Source organism: Mucor mucedo, assembly GCF_025094135.1.
Source record: "Mucor mucedo strain NRRL 3635 chromosome Unknown EV154scaffold_43, whole genome shotgun sequence".
NCBI classification, from domain to species: domain Eukaryota; kingdom Fungi; phylum Mucoromycota; class Mucoromycetes; order Mucorales; family Mucoraceae; genus Mucor; species Mucor mucedo.
In genome coordinates, this window is record NW_026252327.1 from 70,674 (window position 1) to 95,894 (window position 25,221).

At 37.1% G+C, this 25,221-nt stretch overlaps 11 protein-coding genes across 11 annotated transcripts; 2 read left to right on the plus strand and 9 right to left on the minus strand.

Moving 5' to 3' along the window:
- Nucleotides 1-55: 55 nt before the first annotated feature.
- Nucleotides 56-2,732, minus strand: EV154DRAFT_223017 (uncharacterized protein). Its single transcript, XM_051594436.1, has 5 exons — nucleotides 2,536-2,732; nucleotides 2,337-2,481; nucleotides 771-2,279; nucleotides 368-703; nucleotides 56-292 (listed from the first exon to the last, which is right to left on the minus strand). Exons 1-5 carry the CDS (start codon nucleotides 2,709-2,711, stop codon nucleotides 134-136), a joined length of 2,325 nt encoding a protein of 774 aa, XP_051457787.1. The 5' UTR covers nucleotides 2,712-2,732; the 3' UTR covers nucleotides 56-133.
- Nucleotides 2,733-4,570: 1,838 nt separating this feature from the next.
- On the minus strand, nucleotides 4,571-7,059 carry EV154DRAFT_223027 (uncharacterized protein). The gene is made up of 6 exons (XM_051594437.1): nucleotides 6,931-7,059; nucleotides 6,787-6,868; nucleotides 6,642-6,716; nucleotides 5,664-6,588; nucleotides 5,006-5,609; nucleotides 4,571-4,938 (listed from the first exon to the last, which is right to left on the minus strand). The coding sequence occupies exons 1-6, from the start codon at nucleotides 6,977-6,979 to the stop codon at nucleotides 4,658-4,660; spliced, it is 2,016 nt and encodes a 671-aa protein (XP_051457788.1). The 5' UTR covers nucleotides 6,980-7,059; the 3' UTR covers nucleotides 4,571-4,657.
- Nucleotides 6,899-8,604, minus strand: EV154DRAFT_223047 (uncharacterized protein). Its single transcript, XM_051594438.1, has 5 exons — nucleotides 8,432-8,604; nucleotides 8,318-8,384; nucleotides 7,487-8,246; nucleotides 7,250-7,411; nucleotides 6,899-7,173 (listed from the first exon to the last, which is right to left on the minus strand). Exons 1-5 carry the CDS (start codon nucleotides 8,478-8,480, stop codon nucleotides 7,141-7,143), a joined length of 1,071 nt encoding a protein of 356 aa, XP_051457789.1. The 5' UTR covers nucleotides 8,481-8,604; the 3' UTR covers nucleotides 6,899-7,140.
- Nucleotides 8,605-9,423: 819 nt separating this feature from the next.
- Nucleotides 9,424-9,700, minus strand: EV154DRAFT_508027 (mitochondrial import inner membrane translocase subunit Tim54; the record flags this gene model as incomplete). Its single annotated transcript, XM_051601494.1, has 2 exons — nucleotides 9,424-9,538; nucleotides 9,611-9,700. Coding segments are annotated over 2 exons (205 nt in total), but the record flags the coding sequence as incomplete, so codon positions are not given.
- A 246-nt stretch (nucleotides 9,701-9,946) lies between these two features.
- EV154DRAFT_551551 (uncharacterized protein) lies at nucleotides 9,947-11,461 on the minus strand. The gene is made up of 4 exons (XM_051604986.1): nucleotides 11,123-11,461; nucleotides 10,974-11,060; nucleotides 10,314-10,923; nucleotides 9,947-10,252 (listed from the first exon to the last, which is right to left on the minus strand). The coding sequence occupies exons 1-4, from the start codon at nucleotides 11,138-11,140 to the stop codon at nucleotides 9,969-9,971; spliced, it is 999 nt and encodes a 332-aa protein (XP_051457791.1). The 5' UTR covers nucleotides 11,141-11,461; the 3' UTR covers nucleotides 9,947-9,968.
- Nucleotides 11,462-11,492: 31 nt separating this feature from the next.
- On the minus strand, nucleotides 11,493-13,679 carry EV154DRAFT_223103 (uncharacterized protein). The gene is made up of 5 exons (XM_051594439.1): nucleotides 12,807-13,679; nucleotides 12,226-12,745; nucleotides 12,085-12,166; nucleotides 11,940-12,014; nucleotides 11,493-11,869 (listed from the first exon to the last, which is right to left on the minus strand). The coding sequence occupies exons 1-5, from the start codon at nucleotides 13,329-13,331 to the stop codon at nucleotides 11,845-11,847; spliced, it is 1,227 nt and encodes a 408-aa protein (XP_051457792.1). The 5' UTR covers nucleotides 13,332-13,679; the 3' UTR covers nucleotides 11,493-11,844.
- A 1,373-nt stretch (nucleotides 13,680-15,052) lies between these two features.
- EV154DRAFT_508037 (uncharacterized protein) lies at nucleotides 15,053-17,582 on the minus strand. Its single transcript, XM_051601495.1, has 6 exons — nucleotides 17,237-17,582; nucleotides 16,936-17,172; nucleotides 16,657-16,868; nucleotides 16,413-16,596; nucleotides 16,293-16,352; nucleotides 15,053-16,235 (listed from the first exon to the last, which is right to left on the minus strand). The coding sequence occupies exons 1-6, from the start codon at nucleotides 17,421-17,423 to the stop codon at nucleotides 15,268-15,270; spliced, it is 1,848 nt and encodes a 615-aa protein (XP_051457793.1). The 5' UTR covers nucleotides 17,424-17,582; the 3' UTR covers nucleotides 15,053-15,267.
- Nucleotides 17,583-19,634: 2,052 nt separating this feature from the next.
- EV154DRAFT_223171 (uncharacterized protein) lies at nucleotides 19,635-20,727 on the minus strand. Its single transcript, XM_051594440.1, has one exon. The coding sequence runs from the start codon at nucleotides 20,658-20,660 to the stop codon at nucleotides 20,025-20,027; it is 636 nt and encodes a 211-aa protein (XP_051457794.1). The 5' UTR covers nucleotides 20,661-20,727; the 3' UTR covers nucleotides 19,635-20,024.
- Nucleotides 20,728-20,841: 114 nt separating this feature from the next.
- EV154DRAFT_481256 (uncharacterized protein) lies at nucleotides 20,842-22,166 on the plus strand (the record flags this gene model as incomplete). The annotated part of the gene is made up of 8 exons (XM_051598381.1): nucleotides 20,842-20,858; nucleotides 20,927-21,188; nucleotides 21,248-21,378; nucleotides 21,486-21,542; nucleotides 21,592-21,664; nucleotides 21,726-21,824; nucleotides 21,881-22,043; nucleotides 22,120-22,166. The coding sequence occupies 8 exons, from the start codon at nucleotides 20,842-20,844 to the stop codon at nucleotides 22,164-22,166; spliced, it is 849 nt and encodes a 282-aa protein (XP_051457795.1).
- A 243-nt stretch (nucleotides 22,167-22,409) lies between these two features.
- On the minus strand, nucleotides 22,410-24,080 carry EV154DRAFT_551555 (trypsin-like cysteine/serine peptidase domain-containing protein; the record flags this gene model as incomplete). Its single annotated transcript, XM_051604987.1, has 4 exons — nucleotides 23,663-24,080; nucleotides 23,149-23,568; nucleotides 22,950-23,082; nucleotides 22,410-22,879 (listed from the first exon to the last, which is right to left on the minus strand). Exons 1-4 carry the CDS (start codon nucleotides 24,041-24,043, stop codon nucleotides 22,410-22,412), a joined length of 1,404 nt encoding a protein of 467 aa, XP_051457796.1. The 5' UTR covers nucleotides 24,044-24,080.
- A 185-nt stretch (nucleotides 24,081-24,265) lies between these two features.
- EV154DRAFT_508045 (NADH(P)-binding-domain-containing protein) lies at nucleotides 24,266-25,061 on the plus strand. Its single transcript, XM_051601496.1, has one exon. The coding sequence runs from the start codon at nucleotides 24,330-24,332 to the stop codon at nucleotides 24,987-24,989; it is 660 nt and encodes a 219-aa protein (XP_051457797.1). The 5' UTR covers nucleotides 24,266-24,329; the 3' UTR covers nucleotides 24,990-25,061.
- Nucleotides 25,062-25,221: the final 160 nt, after the last annotated feature.

The window sequence follows — 25,221 nt, forward strand, 5'->3', positions numbered from 1 at the left end:
TATAATTATTTATTGCCAATTTTTTTTCCTCTTTTTTTCTGTTTTTTTTTTTAAAAAAAAAAAGGTTGTATCATTATGTATAGAATAATAATAATAATAAATAAATCATTAATTTATAGACAATGATGTAGAATTAAAAGTATTTATACACTATGATTTTGAAGATAAGATACAAGAATAAAAAGAGTGTAGCCACCAGATAGACAAAGTTGACCTGCCTTGCAATGAATCTAAGCGATATCTTCTTTGGCATAAATTCGGGTCGTTTATCAATTGGTAAGTATGTATTATACTATATATATATATATTTTTAGATAAGTGAGATTAGTACGGAAAGTCATTTGTATTTATCAAAACAAAACTTTACATGTTCGTTGATTTTAGCATCTGTCTTGATGGACCAGCGCACAAGTGGAGCTATTTCGTACGAGCGGATATAGGTTTTGGCACGAATGCCAACCGCAGGAATATTATCGTATGAGCAAATGGCTCTGCCTTCTCGAACCGCTCTGATCTCTTCCTGTGTTAAGAGAGCCCCACTGCCAACACACCTTGGTCCAATAATAGCTTCCTTTATCGCTTCCTTTTCTACCGGTTTTCCAATCAATTTTTCTGTTGGCGCTGGCGGTGGGGTGTTTACTACAGGTTTTTTGCTAGTTGGATCTAATGATTCAGGTACGATCTGGTGAAAACTGTTTGAAATCTATGGCGGAGTTTAATTTTTTGCATAATTTGTAAAAAATGGCGCTGTCAAAAAAAAAAAAAATTACCTTAAACGTTTTGTGGAGATTAGAGCTAGTTTCTTTTAGTTGAGCAGCATATTTATTCAATTTTGAAGCTGTTTGTTTTCCCCATCCTTTTGCTTCAAAGATACTGGCAGCTGTATTCATTCCATTAAGCGTTTTTAAAAGGGCGTCTGAGCGAGGAGCCATATTTTTTGCGTATAATCCTTTTGGATTCCAGATCCCGTTTATGCCATCCAGTGCCACCAAGAATTTATAAGTGTCTGATATTTTTTCACGTACGACTTTGTCCATGGTATCGGTATTATAAACATGCCAAGCCAATTGCCTGAATGGATCGGATGTAAATGAGTAGGCGCTCGCTTTTAATTGTTTCAAAGCCTGCTCTGCCAATCCTAAAAATTCCACAAGTCCCTTTGCTTTCAATAAATTGTTGATGCGACAGAAAATACGTAATTGTCCACTCAGGGTGAAATTCTCAACGAAATTGGAAGTGGTTATGGGTGTGGTGTATGCGCTACTGGTGGTGGTGGTGGTGGTCGCGGTCGCGGTGGTGCTAGGTACGGGTTCCTTGTAGGTGAATGTCGATGTGCGTTGTAAAAACACGTCGACATGAAAGAAATAGAGCGGTAAATTATCCAATATGAATTTCGACCAACCAGAAGTGATAGGGTTATACTCGGTATTATCTGAACTTCGTGGAGTAGCTCCTAATTTCCAAGGTGCTGCCCAAATGGACCATAGATCCAGCACATCCAAATAATCATCGTGCTTACTCCAATTGAAAGCTAATCGCGAGATTAGCATAAAGAGTTCGGTCTTCATGTCATTATAGACCCGTGTCAATACTAATTTCTCATCCATGAAGCATTGCTTGATATCGTGTTTGACGATGTATTGAACAAAGACGGTGATGTAGTGCATCAAATCGTTGTTGACTTTTCCGTTTGTGGCAATCCATGTGGTACGAATCCAGAGTTCCATACAAGCATCAAAGAGAAATGAATTAATAAAGGGTGGGAAAGAGGTGTCGGAGGGTTGGATAGTGATCATGCGCTGCAGATATTCGTCCAAGAGACTGCTGTAAACACCAAGTTTGATGGCTTGAGTTACACCGGGTGATAGATATTGACCGGGTGCCGTTGCTGTGGAGGTCGTAGGTCGAGTTGTTCCGTAAGTGGATGTTCCGTAAGTGGGTGTTTTAGGTGCGTTATATGCGGAAGTCGGTGTTCTTGGTATCTGACTATTAAACGTGTTCGTTGTTGCTGTTGTTGTTGTCGTTGGGGTAGGCGATGAGGCAGGTAATGGAGGCCATGTAGGAGCACTGATGAAATAGTATAAATAAAATTGCAACATGGTGAATCGTATTTTTCGGTCACCTCCCATTACAGAGGGAAGTAAAGTTGCTTGTCTTGTTGCAGCTACTCGAATGTCTGTAGCGTTTGAATTAGAGGAGGAAACTATGTATGTACTGTTACTGTAGACTTTAGGTAATAAATGAACGGAACCTAAAGAAAGCACTTTCTTTACATCGGCCTAAATGAAAAGATCTAGTCAATATCTTTGAATGTGTGAAGAAACGTGTATTCTTACAGGAAGTGCGTCCGTGATGATGTCAAATGAGTATTCGGGGTAGGCACTTAATTTGATCAAGGCCTGAAAGAATTGACCTTTGACAGAAAGTAAGTCTCTTATTGCCTTATTTTGAATGGGTGTCATTTGTGTTTGTATCCAACCCCTAAACGATGAGCGTCAGTATGGGTGCTGTGTATTTTATTTATTGCTTTACTACCTTTTGGAAGGTGCACCAAACATGCAAACGAGAAGTTGAGGGAAGGCCTTGTGAAAGGACTTTACTTTTTCTCCAGTAGGAACAGATACATTGTTGATATACATTTCGCAGTATTTACTGAAGTACTGACATGTAGCAGCCGCATTCTGATCCTTCATGGGTTTCGAATTCTCCATCGTGTACAACTAGATCTAGTTCAGAAGTTTTTAAAAAAAAAAGAAAAAGTAAAAAATAAAAAGCGTGGCGACACTTTTAAAAAAGCTTCAGAAATAATTGACTGCTTTATTGGGCAATTGTGGACTAAACACGCATACACATACACACAAAAATTGATCTGGTTACATGCAATCTGATTGTTTCTTTAAAATAAGGAACAATTGATGGAGAAAAATGACTATCGATAAAACAATGAAATATCTCCCAAGGAGCAAGATTTTTTTTTTTCTTTTAGGGTTCATTGCCGGTGTAACATTCGTTTAAATTAAACATTGTCCCTCCCTGTCTGCAACAATAAAATTTTCTCAAAAACAATCAATGCAAAATAGTTGAAAGAGCGTGTTTACTCCAATGAAATTTAGATTAAAAATAGAACTGTAAATTGCCCTCAATTTTACCGAATAATCTCATGTGTTGAACAGAGAAAGCGCTTTTGCACTTGCTCGGCCCTTCAATAACTTGCAATTCATCTCGGTCGGATTAAGTTGCAGACAGCAAGAGGTACACGATTCTTCAACTAGAGTTATGGTTCCAGAGTCTGTCAAAATTTTAATTGTTTACATCTCTATCGAGAAAATATGTGGTACGTTTAGTCCTAGCATTTAGGCAGTATCCAGTTTTTAATCACTTTTCTGCAGTATACATATAATCGAGATTTTTGAGTGTGCTATCGATCATATGCTGAATATCTTCTTTTTCTAAACCGTTAGATGAATCCATTAAAAAGCAATTTCTGAAATTTAGCCCACCTAAAAATCTTCAACCTTCATGCTTTTGTTACCACATTTTTTCTCAAACTATTCGAAATCATTGAGCTCTATGTAATCTACCAAATGAAGTACTGGTACAATTCGGTTTATCAAAAATGTTTGTTCGTCTCTCATTTTTAATTGTACAGATCTGTTATATCTTTGTCAGCATATATTGTGCTGCTTCAATAAATCGTTGCTCGATTTATGACTGAAATGTTTATTGTTGATAAGGCCACATGCGTGTTAGAAGCTATTGATATGATTCAAATTTCAGTACATCTAAAACAAATTTATAAATAATAGTGAAATGCATCGTAACAGATTAAGGCAAGATTGGTCTTCCAGCTGTATTGTGTCCATAAAACTCTTATATCTTCTGTTATCCGTTTCTTAAATTAAGCAATTATTGCTATCATTGTCAACTTATTTACAATGCACTTTTCTTTTCTTCTCACTTGTGCCGATGTTTTTTATCTTTTGCAATACTTTTTGAAACTAATGTATATGCATTTCGATGGTTGCGTCCATCCCGTTGGCTTTATTTACAGCGGGAGACCTTTGATCAATACTTTAAGTTTACAACATTCTGGGATGTTCAGCTTGTTTCAGTAAAATACGTTATACATGTACTACTGAGCATATTATCTAGAGAAAAACAATGTGAAACTTTAACACTGCTCATTCTACACGCACCCTAATTTTTTTGGGAAGAGTTATGAAATAGAAAGATGCGACCTTCTGTCTGTGTGTGGGTAAGTTGGTCAGTTATACTTGGCACTCGACAGACCTAAAAATCCCAAAAAGAAATTAGTTTGAATAGGCGCATATATCCAATTTATTAAAGCATTATTTCAGTAACTATCTATTACAAAGTTACGAACCTAAAATAAATTGAAATAGTGGCCATACTGGAGTCGCTTTTGAGGGGAAAATTTGATTTGGATAGACATTATGTTATCGTTGCCAATTTCATTATTGTTATCACCAGTTCTCCCATATTTTTTTCGGAGTGAATATGTCGAAAGAACCCGAACGCTCATTGGTAATGGATGGATTGTTTTAAATTCGATTGAACAAATATCACCCTCATCTATGAGCGTCAGCCAAAGATGGATTTTATGGATAAGGTAAAGTTTTATTGAAGGAGTGATATGTTAAATATAAGCGAGTGTCAATGGCTCCAGGATATTTTCGGTTAAGTAATGAGGTCTATAAACATAGTCACTAATATCGCCCAAACATCCTCTTGATAATTTGATAGATAAATTACTGCTAATCTGCTCATATTCTACCACAAATGTTCTGATACGATAATACAACAAATTCATAGTGTTTAGTGCAAAAGTCACACCAGGAGTGTCTCCGTGCAATAGAGTATACTTGTCCGGAACAGTACTGGTTGAACTTTCTAATTGAAGAATCTCTAATGTGATATCTATGTGTAAGTAGAAGTGGGTCTCATTAGCACAAACGAAGAAGTACAATAATGGCAACGAACTTACTTATTGGTCCATTCATTTGAATTCTAAGCCCTTTTGTTGGAACTGGCTTCCCTTTCTGAATAAATACCAAATAACTATCATCTCCTCCAATCTTATTTTTGATATCACCATCACTGTTTATTCGGGTGAAAGAGATCGAATTGCGAAAACTTGGAATCCGCATCCCGTATGTATTGCTAGATACTTGGCACAAAGTTCCGGTGACAAACCTTTCAAACATGTAAGGCTTTTTTCCAGATAAAAACGTCTCCGGTAATCGGAAAATAGATTCTCTTAGTACACATATCTTTGTATCTTTTTCTTTAATATATACGCCGTCATCAATCGCTTTTTGCAAAAGCATGGTGTGTGTTTTGTGGATCGGTGAACCCTGCCCCAGATTGAAAGGATCTCCAAACACGAAAATGTAATTCGGTACATAATTTCCAAATAGTCTTTTGTTGGTCAAAGAAGCCACTATATCTGTTGCCATACTTTCTATCACTGGCATAAGGCCTACTTCAATAATGTCACGAAGAAATATGCTTATACTGCAACCACATTTCGTGTCGATATCCAGCTGTATTTTGGATTCCATGTCCAAATTTAATTTGTTTTTTTCGAACTACCAAGAAGCAATTAATACATTGAGACGCTAGATACAGGTATACCAACTTACAAGTTCCACAACGCATGGTTTTAAATTTCGATATATATTGTTATATATCTCAAATGACTGGAAATCATATTGTGTGTCTTCCTCACTATTGTGCGTGGTACAATAGTCAACTTGACAATTGACTTGTATGCTCTTCATAATACTCTTACAAAGTATGTCATATACATCATGAATATGTATCATTTCATCCTGAATAATGATGGACGCTGAATCTTCTCCGGGTAATGCCAGTTTAACCACTTGATGCAAACTGAGTTGAATATGCTTTGAATATATCTGTGCAACAACAAAGTATGATTTCAACCTAAAGTCCAAATGTTGATACTTGTGTTGGATAGCGGGTAGAATTTCTTCACCACGGGTACAGAATTTTGCTTTCCGAAGGTCGTCGTCCTTCCCGAGTATTCCGCTTGCAAAGAATGATTTTTCCAATTTCTTTATTGAGCCGCATACAGTATCCAATAGCTTTTTGTCAATAGAGACGCCATACCAGATGTTGTTGGCTTGCCAATTCGATCCTACATTACTTTCTAATTTTTTCTCTATTTGCTTGTTGAGACAGTGCAGATATGTGATCATAAAAAAATACATGTAACCTGGATGACATGTAGTAAATAACTTGCTATCCGAACCACAAGATTCATCCTTTGACGCAAAAAGATCGTCCATTTCAATGTTTGCCATAAGCTCTTTAAATAAGTTTGGATCCAAGGAAACAAATAAATTTCTAATTCTCTTTAGCCGATTTTTGCTTGATTTTATCCTTTCATCACTGCTTAAAGAACTCCTCTTCCGCGTATTTTGGAAAGCCCTGCCAAGTAATTTGGATGCTGGGCTCACTGGCAATTTTTTTTTCACATTTCTTTTGTAACTTGAGTACAATTGAAGATAATCACCAAAAATCTTTTCTAAACCTAACTTTAGCCTAAACGCACAATTAGAATTGACAATCATAAGCGTTTCTTTAAGTAATTTTACCTATTTGATATGTGTAGTACTGGCCTTTGGTATAGTTGTGATTGCTTGATGAAAGTATTCAACGGTCGCATATTACTATTATGCAATAAAATGGAACTTAGTTGGACTTTCTTATACAAGATATTCTGCCGCCTATCATCATTACCATTCAAAAATTTGCTTCTGTCCAAGTTGTCTATCTTTATCTAGGTATGTATAAACAGTCTGGATTTGTGTAGGCGATATGTCTGTTTGGTTTCAAAATAGGTTAGGTTAAAACGAAGCCGATACTACTAAGGAGTCAATTTACCGATATTGATGAAGGTAATAGGTTTTAAGCAACTTTTGGGTTCTTCCATTGTTGTTTCGTTGGGTAGTGTAACTGGGTTTATGCGCACGTTAAATTCTTCGACTTGGTTTTTTAAAAGCTCTCGAGTTGCATCTGTTCGGTGATGATAGTCAAAGAGATCGAATACGGGGTAAGCAACACCGGTTTCCGCGGATGCGTAAGATTCTTTTATTACCCTGAAATACTTTTCCGACCAACAATAAACTAATGAGATTAGCCCCATAGAAAAAAGTGTTAGCGGGATTCGACTTGTGTAAAAAATGTTCAATGGTCTGGGTACTATGTTGCTCCTGCCTACAAGAAATTTATCTACTTCATTTCTAAAGAATTTTTCTGCATAACCTGAAAAATGTTCAAGCATGTCCCCTAAAGTGATTGAGTCATTCGTCAAGCGAGATTTCAAGTCTGGGAATGGCTGATCATCTAAACCATCATTTTCTCTCTGCCAAAAAAAAAAAAAAAAAAAAAAAAAAATGATTTTAATTATTTTCCCAATTTCTTTTCCATTAACTCTTACGATATCATCAAATCCTTTGTACCCTTGACTGAGTTTTTCAACCATGTCATCGATAGATTCTGATGATAACGTAGTATCACAATGCTTTTCCACACATGCCATTAATGACAATCGTAGTTCCTTTAGTCCAAACGGGATTACAAAATGAGCTTGTTTCAACAATTGTGGCACCATCTTTCTATTTGCTAATCTGAAAGCAGAATATTGAACTGATACCAATTTCAAATCCACGGAGTATGTACCTTGATAATCTATTGTACATATAACGCGCTGATCACCATACTTTAAGTTTCTATCAGCATAGTCGTATCTACCTACCTGTATGTTCTGAAAATTTAACTCTAACATTGAAAAAAACACCAGCCTGCCCGGACCATCAATTTCATGAAGAAGACCAGCCTTTACGAATAGAGGTCGAAACAATTCTTCTCTTATTTTATAATCCCAACTGGTTGGAAGATTCAAAGAATAAAAAAAATCCATAACACTATTGAATTTTTGTTTATAACGATCCAGTATTTTTTGTAACAGGTCTATAGCTTCCTCGTACAAGAGCGCGTACAGTGCCGTAGTGTCAAAGTATTGTTGCTTTGATTTTAAATAAATGTCAGCAAGCTCGCTTAAGGTGTTGCGTATATAAATAACGCCTTCTTGGGACCCTTTTGGTTCCTCATTCGCTTCATCGGCCTTGTTTCCTCTGGCAATGACATTTCTGGTGGTAGTGTCATATAAAATTGAGGTACGGTATTCGTGTTCAGAACTTTTTTTAAAAAGGAATCTCTGTCAAAAAAAAATACACGTACAAATTCTGCAGTTTTCATGTCGACTAACCTTTGATCATTTCTTGTAAGTCTATGAATGGCTACCGCTCCAGAGTTGATGAAGTCATAGCCCAAATCTATACGAAGTAAGCAACGCCGTAATTTAAAAAATTAAGTCGCTTACCAATAAAAATACAATATCTATGCCGAGAATAGTCATATAGTTCTTCCATCTTTCTTCTACGACACGTTGTTAAAAGCGAAAAAGTCACAAATACGAAGAGGCTTACGAATTCACGGCGTTTCGCTAAATCCGTTTATTTGTAGTACGAAACCTTATATGACCATGAATGACAGGGTAAAGCATGCAATTAAATTTTCTATCCAATACTTATTAACATTGAAGCGCAGTATTCCTTTTTGCTAGACTACTCTTCGGTAGCAAAATCTCTAGTGTCTGGGAAAAGAGACCTTTGCTATCCTTCACCCTTTAAGCATATGGAAACAAATAAAAAAAAAGACATCGTTTTTATCATATTTTTTATATGTCTATTACCCACTTTATTTAAACGCAAATTAACATTAACATATGCACTAACTTACCAAAAATACTTGTATTCACTTAAATTAGCATTTCTATTTCCTCAATACTTCGGCTAAATCATGTCTAATACAATACTTGTTTTCCCTCTTGGTATAAATCCTCATCCCGTTCTTAAAAATGTCGATTTGGTTCAATACAGCATCTACAGCGTATTTTCCTGCTTCCAGATACATTTATAATTAAAAACGCACTGAGCCACCTAAGGACGTTCATTCGCGGGATATCCATGATATGTGAAAACTCAAGCAGAAGCAAGAAATTGTCAAATTCTTGAATGATGTGTGTTTTAACATTTCCGGGGTTTCCTCTGCGATAAAAAATGTCCCATACTTTGTCTTCTCCATGTCCTTACACTTCTAGAAGACGCACCTCTACAAACACAGCAAGAATAAAATCTCATCCCTTGCCTAATGCGCAAAGCACTTCACGACACGCATTTCTACCAATGGCTAAAATACCATCGGATACCACTTCACTTTTCTTCTTGTTGTTCATATTATCCACAGGTAATGAAAAACCTGTGTTGGACTTGTCTACTGATTGTTCAAGGTCGGTTGATTCTGCATTACTTCCTTCGACGGCTTCACGACGACGTTGAACGATTTCTTCCATGACAGAAGTTTCGATTTGGCCAGGTGATTTAGCTTCTTTAATTTCGTAATCGACAGCACCTGCAACAAGAATAGGCTGCAGTAAGTAAAGAGTGTCAGTTTATTTTTTATACATGTTTTTTTTGGGCGGGTTGGCGTATTATGTTACCTTGACATATTCACGAAACCAAGTTCGACCCTTTTCAAGTCCATCGCCAGGTGCTGCAATAATATACAAAGTGACTTTAAAAGGCATTTCCTAGTTCTGCGTGATGAGACAACGAAGGGAGATCACAGAGAAAAAAAAATCACATGGACATCGCAACGTTCGCCGTGCAAGTTTGTTTCCGGTATCTTAAACGTATTTATTACTGGAATAGTTAATACCCAATCCGCCGGCAAAACCGCTCAAAATCAGTGTGTTCTTAAAAGGTACTTTCAATCCAAAAGACGTATCTTGTTTATGTAAGTTCAGCAAATAAAATGGTGGTTGAAAATCAGTGTAATTTTATTGGAGCAGTGATATGTTAAACATAAGCGAGCGTCAATGGTTCCATTTTAGTTCGGTTAATGTAATCAGGATAAAAACCATAATCACCAATATTAACCATGCATCCTATTGATACTTTTATAGATAAACTACTGTTAATTTGTTCACATTCTACCAATCTTCTTCTGAATGAACTAGACGCAAGAGTGCCAACCATATTATAATTTATACCGGGAGTGCTCCCGTGCAACAAAGCATACTTATCCGGAGCCGTACTGCTTGAACTATATAATTGAAAAATTTCTATGATGGGATCTTCATCTAAGTAGAGGCGTATCACATTAGTACAAAAGAGGAAGAATAACTATGACAACAAACTAACCGCCTTCTTCGTTGGTTTGAATTATGAGACCCTTAGTTGAAAATGGCTTCCCTTTTTGAATAAATACCAAATAACTACCATCTCCTATAATGGTATTTCTGATATCACCATTACTATTTATCCGGATGAAAGGGTAGAACATGCCCGTTTCAGAAGATCCGACTCGTATCGCATATGTTTCGCTCGATACTTGGCACAACGTTCCAGTGACAAATCTTTCATACAGATACGGCTTTTTTTTAGGTGCAAACAGCTTTAGTAATTGGAAAATTGATTCTTTTAGTACAAATGCCTTTGTATCTTTTTCTTTAATATATATGCCGTCATCAATCGCTTTTTGAATAATCATGGTGTATGCTGTGTAAATCTTTGACCCGTACGTCAGATTGAACGGGTTTCCAAACACAAAAATATAATTCGGTACATAGTTCCCGAATAATGTTTTGTTGGTCAAAGAAGACAATATATCTGTTGCCATATTTTCTATCACTGACGTAAGGCCTACTTCAATAATATTGCGAAGAAATATGCTAATACCACAACCACATTTCGTGTTAATATTCAACTGTATTCTGGAATCCATGTCCAAATTTGATTTGTTTTTTTCCAACTACCGAGAAATTATCAATAAACTGAGACGTTAGCTATATACTAACTTACCAGTTTAATAACACATGATTTTAGATTTCGATAAATATTGCTATATGTCTTGAATGATTGGAAATCATAGTGTGTATCTTCCTCATCCTGGTGTGTGGTACAATAATCAACTTGACAATTGGCTTGTATACTTTTCATAATATGCTTACATAGCGAATCATATACATCGTTGATATGTATTATTTTATCCTGAATAACAATGGAAGCTGCATCTTCAGATGTTGATATTTTTACTACTTGATGTAAATTAAATTGAATATGTTTTGAAGACACTTGTGCAACTATAAAGAATGATTTCATCCTAAACTCTAAATCCACCAGTTTTTGTTGAATAGCTGGTAAAATTTCCTCTCCACGAGTGCAGAATTTTGCCTTTGGAAGATTGACATCCTTCCTGAGAATTCCACTTGCAAAGAATAATTTTTCTAACTTATTTATCGAGCCGAATACAGTATCCAATAGGTTTTTATCTATAGAGACGCCATACCAAATGTTGTTGGCTCGCCAGTTCGTTCCTACCGTACTCTCTAATTTTTCCTCTATTTGCTTGTTAAGACAATGCAGATATGTGATCATAAAAAAATACATGTAACCTGGATGGCATGTAGTAAATGACTCGCTATCCGCATCCCCAAATTTATCCTTCGACGCAAAAAGATCGTCCATTTCAAGGTTTGCCATAAGCTCTTTAAATTGGTTTGGGTCTAAGGAGACAAATAAATTTCTAATTCTCTTTAGCCGATTTTTACTTGATTTCATCGTTTCACCACTGTTTAGAGTTCGCATATTTTGGAAAGCTTGCCTAAGTAAGTTGGATGTTGGCTTCACTGATATTCTTTTTATCGTACTTCTTTTGTAACCAGAATATAATTTAAGATAGTCGCCAAAAATCTTTTCTAAACCCAACTTCAGTCTAAACTTACATTTAGAACTGACAATAGTATGCTTTTTTTTTAGTAGTTTTACCTATTTGGTATGTGTAGCATCGGTCTTTGATATGAGTCTGATTGCGTGATAAAACAATTCAATGGTTCCATATTGCTATTATACATTGAAACGAAACTTAGTATGGTATTCATTTTAAAGATATTTTGTCGCCCATCACCATTACCATTCAATATTTTGCTTCTGTTCAACTTGTCTATGTTTATTCAAGTATGTAAAAATAGTCTTAATTTGTGTAAGCGATATGTCTGTTTAGTTTTAAAATAAGTAAATACGAAGCCAATATAGTAATATGAATTAGTTTTACCGATATTGATGAAAATAGTAGACTTCGAAGAGCTTTTGGGTTGTTCCGTTGTTGCATTATTGGGTAGTATAACTGGGTTTCTGCGCATATTAAACTTTTTAATTTGGCTCTTAAAAAGCTGTATACTCGCAAATCTTACATGTCTGTCCGACATACTGAGTCTATTAACTGTTCCATCTCGGCGTAATTGGTAAGATTTTGTTGTTTCTTCGCTATACGCTTCTGAACACTTTTCAACTAATGTAAGTAGCAATAATAATTCAGGATTACCCCAGGCTTGGGTTGTACAAATGATGACCATAGACTTGGTTTTTGTGCTGCTCGTGCCTCCAAGAAGCTCATCCATTTTATTTCTTAGGACGTTTTCAGCAAAACAAGACAAATGTGTAAGTATGTCCTCTGAAGTAATTGATTGAATAGCACTGATCTCCTTTCTATTTAATCCGTATAGCTTAAGCTGTTGAGAGCTTAAGTGTTGAAATGGCCGAAAGGATAAAACGGTTTGAAACGGGTAAGAAGACTAGTAAAAAAAAATGGTTTTAACAAGCGTTTTCCCAAATTCAACCTCTTTCCACTCTTACCGAAAGGTCAAAGCTTTTGAATTTTTGACTGAATATTTCAAACATAGTGTCGATAAATTCCGATGATAACGTAGACTCACATTGTTTTTCCAAACAACTTATCAGTGACGATCGTTGTTCTTTTAATCCATTATAAGGTATTTCAAAATGAACTTGTTTCAATAATTGTGGGCTAAATGTTCTTGTCTTTACTGCAAAATCAGCATACTGAGCTGATATCATTTTTAAATCCACAGAGAATGTGCTTTGAAAATCCACTGTACATATAATGTACCGTTTACCATGCTTCATATTTATACGTTGTTGCATTTGTATAAATTCAAAAGTTAAATCTAGCTCCGACATAAACATCAACCTGCCCTGACCATCATTTCCATGGATCAGACCAGCTTTCAGGAATAGAGGCTGGAACAATTCTTCTCTTATCTTATAATCCCAATCTGTTGGAAGATAAAAAGTATAACAAAAATCGATACTCGAACAATCCGACTTTTGTATATAATATTGCAGTATGTCTTGTAACATTTTTATGGCTTCTTGGAGAAAAACGGCGTATTGTGCCGCTCGATTGAAAGATTTTTGCTCGGAATTCGAATGGTAATTATTGAGCTCGATAAAAATGTTGCGTACATAAACAACGCCTTCTTGGTGCCATGCCGAATTCTGATTTTCTTCCTTAGTCAGGTCACCTCTGGCAATAACCGTTCTAGTGGCAGTGTCATTTAAAATTGAAGCATTCCACCACTTTTCAAAACTTTATTTTTTTATAAAAAACAATTGTTTTGTCAAAACATAATAAGGTGGATTCTGTTATTTCATTCTGTACAAACTTCCAACCGGAATTCTCAAGTACTTTAATGGATGTCCTGTTAGAACGGATGGTGTCATGATTCAAATCTATACTAAGTAAGCATCGCTGTAATGTAAAAAAGTAAGTTGTTTACCCATAATAATACAATATTCATGTCGAGAATAGTCATAGAATTCTTCCATCTTCTTTCTTCTACACCACGTAAGTGAAAGCGGCTAAAACAAAAATATGAGGAAAGACTCACTCCTTCATTAAAGTCCAATGTGTCACAGCAACTTTGCGTGGCCAATCAGTACAGAAAATAGGGTTGAGATATGCTGCTTGTCTTCTTTCATTCTTAATAATTAAAATGAAATTAACTTTTGCATTGGTGTAATTGCAACTCAACATTAAAGCCATTGCGGCATTTTTATGATGTTATCTAAAAGAAAGAGAACTAAAGAGGACAGAGCCATATATCGTGTACGCTTGACCACCACTAAACAGACTGTTTTAAATAATACATGGTACATCGTTCCAGTGACAAAATCTTTCGTACATATACGGGTTTTTTTATATAATTTGTACACCTGGCTCCAGCAATGGCCTAATAAATTCTTCTAATACGAATGTGTTTGTAATGTTTTCTTTGAGCTGTACACCGTCGTCTATCGCTTGTGGCAGTAATATGTTCGACATGATGTGGACTGATGAGCCGCAACTCAGATTGTAATGGAAACTGCACCTTTTGAAGGCGATGTCGGTCTAACAGCTTGGTTCAGAGTGACCTAAATATGCTTTGAAGACACTTGTACGACTAGAAAGTAGAATTTCATCTTTAACTCCAAATGCACCAGCCTTTTTTTTTTTTTTTTTTTTTTTGATAGCAGGTAAAATTTACTCGCTACAAGTGCAATTTTTTTGCTTTTCGAAGATTTTCATTCTTTCCGACCATGCCACTTGCAAAGAATAGCCTTTTTCAATTTTGTTATTGAGCCATAACAGTGTCTAGTATATGCGTTTGTCAATAGAAACAACATACAAGATACTGTCTCTTCGTCAATCAGCCCCAAACTTATGTAGAGATATGTTATCATGAAAACAAAAACATAACATGGACGATAATAGCCACTACAAGTCATTTAGTTTTTGATAGCTATTATATCGTTAAAAAAAGTTGCCCTTCTCAGTGGCCCTTTTCAATATCATTTTGTATGATAACGAACTCCATTCACAACGCACAAAGATGTTAATTTTTCAGTTACGAAAATTAAATAAAAAAGAACACGGCAAATGATCCTTTCCTGTCGCACTTAAGTTAAAACTAAAGGGGAGATCCCACTAGATAAAGAAGTCTAAATTGAAAATAAAGAGTACCCCGTGTCACACCATGGGCTATTAAAATTACGCATATTTAAGCGCTCTTTCCTGTGCTTGCCAAGCCAAGACGTTTTTACATCCCGGATGATCTTTATACGAAAATATCCGTGAAATGAATCTAGACAGTTTTATTTTGGAACATGGAGTATATATTTTTTTGCATGACAGTATTAAAAAATGTTGTTTATTGTAAATGATATTATATGAGAAGAGTGTCTATTGTGTAAATAAATGAAAATAATAATATGCTTTTTTTTTGAAGGTGAAAGATTTTAGATGCAATTTTTTTTTTTAATGAGCGTTGGGGGAATGGACCAAAGGAATATATTCAGGAACAAACATGGAGCTTTGAACAACATCACTCAAGATTTCACCTTCTTGTAAGATAGCGGTAGCAACGTTTTCCTCATAGGCGACCTCACAGACACGTGTACCGACAGCCAAAGCGACTTCACGCAAATGAGTGACACCAGGGAAAAGAATACCCTCCTTTAATTGTTCAGGTGAAGCCAAATCGGCAATGGTGTTGGCAGTTTCCAAAAACATGTTGGGAGTTACTGTTCTTGCTCTGGAGACGGTGATACCGAGACCAAGACCAGGGAAACTGTAAGAGTTGTTACATTGGTTGGTTCTGCACACTTTGCCGTCGGGCATTGTGACATCAGCGAAGGGACTACCGGAAGCGAAAATGGCACGACCGTCTGTCCACTTGAAGGCTTCTTCAGCGGTACATTCAGCACGGGTATCAGGGTTACTCAAGGGGAAGACAATGGGCTTTTCTTGATACTTAGCCATGGTACGAATGGCCTTTTCTGTAAAGACACCGGGAACGCCAGTTAAGCCAAGGATGACGGTAGGCTTGACTTGCTCCACGAGATCTTCCAGAGAAAGACGATCTGACAAGTCAGATTTCACATAACATCTTTGACGCTCGTCTAATTCTTCGTTACGGGTGTCGGTGGGTAAAAGCGGGTCGGCCGTGCTTAAAGCGGGGTTGCCAAGGAGACCGTGTTGATCCAGCATCCAGATACGAGAATAGGCTTCTTCGCGAGATTTAACCTTGCCTTGGGCAACCATAGCATCGACAATGCCTTCACATACACCCACACCGGCGGAGCCTGCTCCGACACAGATAATACGTTCCTCGTTGAGGTCTTGTTGAGAACGGCCACGAGCTTTGAGAGAAGCAAGGATACCGGCCAAGGTGATGGCAGAGGTAGATTGAATATCGTCATTGAAACAGGTGATTTTATCACGATCTATTAATAAAAAGGTTAAAAAAAAATTAAAATAAAAAATAAGGTATCGGAATTTACATTTGTTTAATAAGTTGTATGCATGAGGGTATTTGAAATCTTCAAATTGGATAAGAGCATCTGTAGAAGGAAAAAAAGGTTAGAGATCAGGTCAGATGGTAAAGGTTAAAGAGAACTTACTAGGCCATCTACTGTGAACAGCAGTTACCCATTCATCAACAAAGGTATAGTATTCATCACCGTCTAATCTAGGATGACCCATACCAAGATAGAGGGGATCATTTAATAAGGATTCGTTGTTTGTGCCCACATCCAAAACGACGGGAAGCACAGAACGAGGACGAATACCACCGGCAGCTACGTACTAATAAAGATGTGTGTTTAGTGTTTCAATCGGCGCTAAAGGAGGACAATGGAGACTTACCAAACTGAGTTTGCCAATGGGAATTTGCATACCGTTTGCACCCAAATCACCCAAACCAAGGACACGAGAACCATCGGTAACGACAATGACATCGACTTCATCGTGAGGCCAGTTATGCACCATGGCAGACATGGCACCTCTATCTTGAGAGGAGAAATACATACCACGAGAACGACGGTAGATGGAATGTGACATTAAACATGCTTCACCCACTGAGTAAAAAAAAAGGTTATTAGTCGCGGGAAATTACGGGGGGAAATCGAAAAGAAGAAAACTTACCAGTGGGGGTATAAATAATCCCGGATAATTCATCCAAGTAATTGATCAACAATTTATAAAACAAGATTTCGTTTCGATCTTGAAGGGCTGAAAGAAACACAAATTTGGACAATGGCGTTTCTAATGCGTCTAAATTACGTTTGATACGAAGCAACTGTTTGTCCATTTCTTGACAACGAGGAGGCACTAATCCACGGATCGAAAGTCGCTCTCTTTCTGCAATACTAAAAGCAGTACCTGAAAATCATACAAAATTTAATTTTCTGTAATTTTTTTTTTTTTTTTTTTTAATAATGTGTACCTTTGGATAAGAGTGGATCGTGAATGATATTCACACCTCTCAAAGGTGTTAATTGAACTGTCTTGTCCTTTCTAGGATCAGTACCAAGTCCAATAGCTGAGGCAGGAAGACCGTAATGACGACGGCCGAATTGGCAACCTTGTTTTGCAAGATTGCTCAATCGTGACATGTTGCGAGCAGACAACATTGTAATGTTAATAAAAGAGTTACGGGAGTAAAAATAAAATAAAAAATCTAGATTTTTTTTTTCTGCCAGTTTTATATGATTTCGCTCTCCCCGCCTCTACCCCAACCCGTGGATGAATATCCATAATAAAGGATCGGCCATTCAATCTATTTTGACAAGTGGACTCATCTTCACCCCCTTTCAGGGTTTAATAAGATTATCCAATCAAAATCGTGCATATTGCTCGGCTGAGGTAATCTGGGGGGATTCCCAATTTAAGGTCATGGGTAAAATTTCTCCAAGCTCCTTGGAAATAGTATGTATCCACGGTTTACTTTTTCGATGAATTGCCTAAAGTACTGTTGGTCATACAAGCGATAAAATAGAAATCAGTGAAAATGAGACATAATCAATAAAACTCATTCAAGGTCATCCATGTTCAGGATTCCGATTGGATTAGCAGTAATTGTATTCATTGCAGGTCAGCGATGGATGGCGGGGTTACTATTTTATTGTTTCTTGATGGCTGTGCGTATTGGCTGTGTTTCCAATGACAGTAGATGGCTCAGCTTGTATGAGATCGAACCACTGGATGAATCATGACTGTGAGTAAGGTCATCAAAGATGTTGAAAAGTAGAACTTTACTAAGAAATTGTGAATAACTTGCATTTATGACACGATCATTATGACACGATCATTACATATTCGGAAGAAATTATTTAATTCCCTCCACATGCTGATTTTCAGCATGTGGTATCTCCGTCTGTATAATAATTGTTAACGGGCCTTTTATCATCGTTATCAAAGATAACTTGAATGACATATGTACTAATCAAGTTAGCTGGAAACTAGCATGTGCTCTTCCGGGTGTTTTTTTCAAAGTTATCGAAAAGTTCCACTGTCAATTCACATGGTGGCGTATTGTCGCGCCGAACCAGCCACTAAACGTTTATGCTGAATTTAGTTTTAAACCTCAACGACAGGCACCTGAGTACGCGAGAATAAACCATGTCAAAAAAAAAAGCTTTCTGCTTCATTCAGTTTTTAAGACTGCATTAGGTACATTAATAAGTGTCATGTCAGCGAGAATCACACGCGCTGCAGATTACGAGCAACAAGTAAAATTTTGTCAGGTATGTACAACACAAAAGTTTTCTATAACGTACCCACAAGAAGAAGAAAAAAAAGATGTATTCACACTTGTTTATAAAAAGTAAAGTTGTTGGCATGTTTGTAAGAGACCAGTTCGAATAAGACGCGTTCCCAGCTTAATACATATAGCCGTCTTCGGCGTGCTTTCATGTGATTTTTTTTTTTTTTTGACTTGTGGGGGTTTCAATTTAAATGCCTTCAAGATCTTGTGAAGCTGTTTTTATGTCTGCTCGTATACGCATGTCCGACAGAACGTAAATATAGTATTTATCCTAAAGTGGATATACCCTTTGGGACGCGATACAGTAATTGCACTGTATCATCAGCTGCTCATCCGCAGCAAAGCTGCTTTTGTTGTGCCCAGGCCTAAAAGCTGGGCCGTTTAAGCTAATGAACATACCTTTGTACGAGAACCTTACCGCAGCGAGTGGCATAAAAGGGGGCATCCCAGTGTTGTGGCTACTGGAGACTGGTTGAACCAAGTATGATATAAAGGTTTTTGGTCCAAGACATGTATTGGTATTTCTAACTTGTGGCAATTTTAGGCTCGTCAGTTGTTGTGCCACTATATAATGTACAGAGTGGATACCCAAGACATTAAGAGTCATGTTATTTATGAGCTGCAAAGACATAATCAATGGCTATGACCTGATACATCATTGGTAATAATTTATCAGGTCGATATATTGTGTAGTACATGTTTATTCATAGTTAATAGCGGATTGAAAGGACAATGTGAAGAGCAGTCGTACAGCGATCATCCTTTAATCGCTGAATTAAAAATATTTGGTATGACAATGACTACTCACTTCTTTTTGGTTATGTGATCTTTCAAAAATAGGATACAAACACAAACGAGCTATTTCAAGTAGATACGAGTGTAGGACAAGTATAAATAATGAATGGGAAGATCACAGAATGATATAATAAATGGATTTAGCTCATCTATGGTGGTAAATAGAAGCAAGAGATGCAGGTAGGTGTGACCTGCGGGTGAAAAAAAACACATCATTCGTCGCTACAGGAAGATTATGTCGCGTGACGCCGTTCAAGCGGGTTAGGATTGGCCTACAAACTGGAACCGCTCCATGCAGTGTTCTTATTTCTTATAGTTAGTCAATCCAACACTGACTAATGTGATACAATGACCACCACCTCCTCCTTCTCCTCCTATGTTCTACTAACTGATGTTATTAGGCAAACTGTTTATTTGATTTAAGGAATGTGACGGCTGATTGTTTATGCAGATAAAGTTACTTTGCCCTCCTTGTTCTTGGCAAACAGATCGTCGTCTGTGCGCAAACAACAAGTCTCTTGGCAGCCCCCCCCCTTTACGAAATCATGAAAAATACAAAATAAATTACAGGGACATGTATAGAATATAGGCAGTAAAAAGATCAATTAGGGGGTGGAGTGTGGTAGGGTAGAGAGTATGAGAAGGTGGTGGTGGTGGGAGGTGGGGGGTATTATTACTTTATTATTACATCTTTTTTTTTATTTGCTCCACGACGAGCTGTTAAATCACGCCAAACAAAACACAAGTTACCAGCCAATTCCATCTTTGGCTTTCTACCTCTTTTTTTCTTGGGGATGCTTAAGGTGTTGTCCATATTGAGATTAGTAAAAGTATTCTGTCCTTGCTGTGTGGGCCAATGTAAGACCATGTAATCTTCGTCTTGTTTGGGTGGTATTTCTTGATGCTTTACATCCCATACGGTGGGTGTAACAAATGTCCAGTTATTATCGCGTTGACGAGACGTTGGACTGCATGTGGTATTTGGTGGTCTGCCTCTTTTCCTCTTGACGGGTGGATCTTCTAAAGGGTCGTTCATGAGTGACTTTATGGAGCAGGTGGAATTAGTGGATGCGTTTGAAAGTGATCTAGCTCGCATGGGTGGAGGTAACAACAAGCTTCGTGGGGATGCGTGTGGGGATGTTAATTGAGGCGGAGTGTCAACGGATAGTGATTCCATAAATGGGGAAAGAGGCGGTAAAGATACATCTTCTTCGTCCAGTAATAATGAACTGACAGGTGGTAGTTTACATTCAAAAGTACTCTGGCTGGGTGAAGGTGGATGTAAAAAAAACTCTATCGTCTGACTCATTTTAAATAATTTTTTTTTTTGTAAAAATGAAAAAAGAGAGAAAAAAGGTCCTATTTTACCATCTTTGGTAAATAAAATAAGTTCTATAGAATCATAAGAAACTTCCGTTTTACACTACTTGGCCGGTCACAAAAAAACATTTTTTTTTTTTTATATCTTCCTGTTTTTATTGTAACAAATCATGTATCCGCTTGACACGTAAAATTCAAGGCTATTTATATCTCGAACAGACAGGGCGAAAATTAACATGCTTTTATTACTCGTAGAAGAGGGCTATTCACAAAGGACTCTTTCCTGTCAGAGTTGCGAAAGGAACAAGTTCGAAATGACAAGACGTTGCAAGAGATCAATAACCAAGTGACAACACGTGAAAATTATGGTTTATTCGGGGTCTCTTTTTTGACGTATCTCATCCATGATTTACCACCAAATGAAATACTCGTAAAATTGGCATGTATGGTTCAACACATGGACTATTTAGCCGACCATCTTGAAGCCCGGAGGATGATTTTTTCATTTTGTTTAAAGGTCCGTTTGAGAAATGTCCATATTTGGGATATTTAAACCCTAAATGAAAAAAAAATTAGATAAGAAGCAATCAGATGCATTTATTTGACGCTCAAATCAATCATTTGGTCTATACCTTGTTACAAGCATGTTCGTTCTCATCAGAGGTATGGCAGAAAGAACTTGATGGGTCTTCCAGTGACAAGCTTCTGTAAGTAGAACACAACACCCCTTGCATGAGAAAAAACAAATACTTACTTTTTAAGCAAGCCTGCAGTCGTATAATAACATCATCACAGAATATCTATACAATCCAAGAAGCTATCCCCAAAAAATTGTCTTCGATGAACATCTATCAGATGTTGCCTGTATAAGGTATGTCCTTCACTCTACATGGATATCGCGTCTCATCCTCCCTGTCTAGATTTGCACTGTTCAATGTCTTGTATGGAACAGACATGCAACCTCTTCAATATAATCATGATGATACATTCAAGGTAACTATTCTATCATAATATATATATATATATATATGTCTAATTAATATCTTGTGTATAGTTCTCTGATGCATGGGTGCAGCTATTAAAAGAATCCAAAAGATCGAATGCATTTCTGATTGAGACGCAAGTGATTGAAAATGCATTAAGAAACCCAGAGGTTAGATAAAATAATAATTGTAGTACTATCTATACTAAACTGCAAACACAACAAAGAAAAACCTTGCATGTTATGCCATGGACCTAGATTCGCTTACTCTATCCCTTTCTTCCGATGTATTTGATACAGTGATACGAGAAGCTTGTCAGTCCTTAATCCACACCCACCCCAAATTCATTCCTTACATTACGCGGGCACTGATCCATCTTTTACAAGTGGGTAAGGCAACCTTGGATGAACAGGTGAGAGAAAGGAGATATATATTTAAAAAGAGTATGGGAACTCATGTTATAAGGCAGATGTATCAACAGTACATTAGGATGTGTCAAGCAGCTTGGTTAGAAATATTCAAGAGAGAATTGGATGAGATTGTTTTCAAAACTTTTCAGAAAACTTCTCCCACAGTGCTCACAGTGTCTAAATACTGTGCGTGTCTGACTCAGTATGCTCGATATACGCAACAAGATATGGAGCAGTGGAAGGGTTATATGCGAGATATTTGGAATGACTATGACCGATGGAGACGTGTTTATTTGAAAAGTACAAACACTCGAGATGATAGTTTAGGATGGTTTGGAGAGATGTTTAGTGTAATTTGTTAAGATAGACACCATCAATAGCAATATCACCAAAGGCATTTGTTTGATTTTTAGGATCTAAATAAAAAGACAGACCATTTTTCCAGGAAGCGGAGAAGGAACCATACACATCATAACCATTTTTGTTCCAGCACGAAGCGCTTCCGCCGTGCAATTGTCCCACCACACGATGATTAGCATCAAATAAAGGGGATCCCGAACTACCGGGTTCGGTCGTCCCCCGTGTCCAATGCTCTACTTTCCAGTGGTCTTTATCGGGACATTCGGACCAACAGGCAGGTAATAAATGTCCGTTGTAAATTGACAATTTTTTGAAATCTCCACTGGGATGATGAATACCCACTAAGGGTGGAGAAGGCTCATCGATCGTGCTCCAGCCTGCCAAATACACGTCATAATGTTCAGGGATGGGTTCTTGTAGCTCAAACAATGCATAATCAGATATCACTGAACCCGCTGTTTTGATAACATCAGACATCACGTTTTTTTTTTTTTTCACACACCTATTTTTTTTTTTCTTTCTTACCTAACCAATTCAGCCCATGAAGTGTGTCAGACTTACTCGACATGATTTGTCGGTACCCGTTGCAAGACCGACGTTGGTGGTTAAACATGACAATATCCGTGGCTGGATTGGACGATCCGGTACAATGGTAAGCCTAAATGTGTAGAATAGAAGAATTTAGATGGGTGGTACAAGAACCGTTTTTGTTGTTTTTGTTTACCGTCAATAACAATTGTCTTCCATCATGTTCTGCATTATTTAATAAGACGCCAGTACAATACACTTGATTTTCGTCTGTTAGTAATACGGCTACGGATCTTGCTTCCTTGGACCAACTTGAAGCTGCAGCATCGCACGACGCATCGACATTACATTTACCGGACTGGGGTCTACGTTTACGTTTCATAACATGCTGTTGACTGTTGTCTTCCTGCGGATAGTTCATTTCATCTCTTTGTTGTGGATGATGAGGTAATGACTTGAAACCATAGACAAGTCGACTGATACGGATTCTTGGAAGTTGTCGCACACGTGCTGGGGAGTAATATTCGATCGTGATAGAATCTCCTTTTAACGGTGCTGTAGCGAATTGATTTGATGCTTTATTCGATGGAAAAGCAGTGAATGCACCTAGAATTTCCTAGCTCAAATTCAGAGTTACATTTACAGAAAAAAAAACTTTTTATATATTTCATTGACTCTCTCTCTCTGTCTCCTGTCTTGTTTTATTTTACCTCGTGGTTATAGACGTAGACTTCTGAATGTTCAGGTATCCACCATTGATCAAAAATTAAACTTAGAGAAATGGCACCTGGACTGGATAACTTTATTTGCCATCGCCAATCGCCATGACGATTAATGAAGACGGTGGATGCATGATCAAAAGAGATAGAGATGGGGATAGATTTGGCAAATCGATAGGGTTTTAAGAGTTTTTGTGGTTTATCATTATCGTTCAGGAAACGAGGTGTGGGTATATGATGGTGATTCAATTCGTCTCTTAGTGAAGATTGTCCGATATACGACTGGAAGTGGCCAGCTGTACTCACTTGACCGTTTGCCCTCATGACAAATATCAAAAGAAGAAGTATCGGTAAATATCCAAATGTAATCATTTTTTTTTTTGTGTAAGCGAATGAGAGGGGAAAAGAGGGAAGAGACAAATAAAAGGAGGGAGGGGGAATAAAAGAAAAAAAAAATTATAACCCCTACACAATAGGAATTCAGGTTCGTGTGCCACAGAACAGCTTGGTCCAGCCACAAGAAAAAAAATCTCTTGGTATTAATAAGCGCAGCATTTTTAGAAATGACTATAAATAATGCACCCTTTTTTTTCATTTTTTTTTTTTCATTATCAATATATACTTTATATTTCTCTTTCTATCTCTCTATTAAAATAAAATGGTTCGTGTCTCTGTATTAGGTGGTTCTAAAGGTTGCTCTCGTGCTATGGTTCTTCAAGGCATTGAACAACATCAATTCAAGTTACTTGTCCGAAACCCGGACACTATGGATTACACACAAGAACAAAAAGCCAAGCTAAATATTGTCAAGGGAGATGCTCTTGATCCCATTGCTGTTAAAGAAGCTATTATTAACACGGATGTCCTCATATTTTCTATCGGAAGTGCCTTCAACTTTAAGAATCTCAGTATGGTGAATCCTGGTCTGTGTCATGATGCCATGAAAGTGGTGTTAGATGTCGTAGATGAACTTGATGAAACCGAACGTCCTCAACGTATTGTTGTTATTTCTACTACCGGTTTGGATGATATGAGCGAGGTTCCTTACTTGTTCCGCCCTCTCTATCGCTTATTACACGCGCCTCATCAGGATAAAAAGGCTTTGGAGGCATTAGTGCAAAATGAGAACAAGCATGTTGCGGATTGGATTATTGTGCGTCCCAGCTTACTTACAGAGGGTAAATTGGTTGGCAAATACAAGGCGGATGTGGGTATTTCTGGATACACGATCTCAAGAGAAGATGTGGGACATTTCTTACTGCATCAATGCATTGAGCCTACTACTTGGATCCAAAAGAAGGTGGTGGTCACATATTAATTTCCTGCTTTACCCTATTACTTGCTGTATAAATCACTTTTAAATAAATCACATAATTTTTCTATACTCTTATCAATGGTTACACCATTCATGCTCATAAGTATGATGATATTTTTGAAACTATAAGCAATTACTTTTTTCTAATAGAATTCGCATGAAGGGAAAGATTTTTGCGCTGAGATCATACAAGTCGACTGCGACTGAGTTCATTTAGTTTTTTAAATACCCAAAT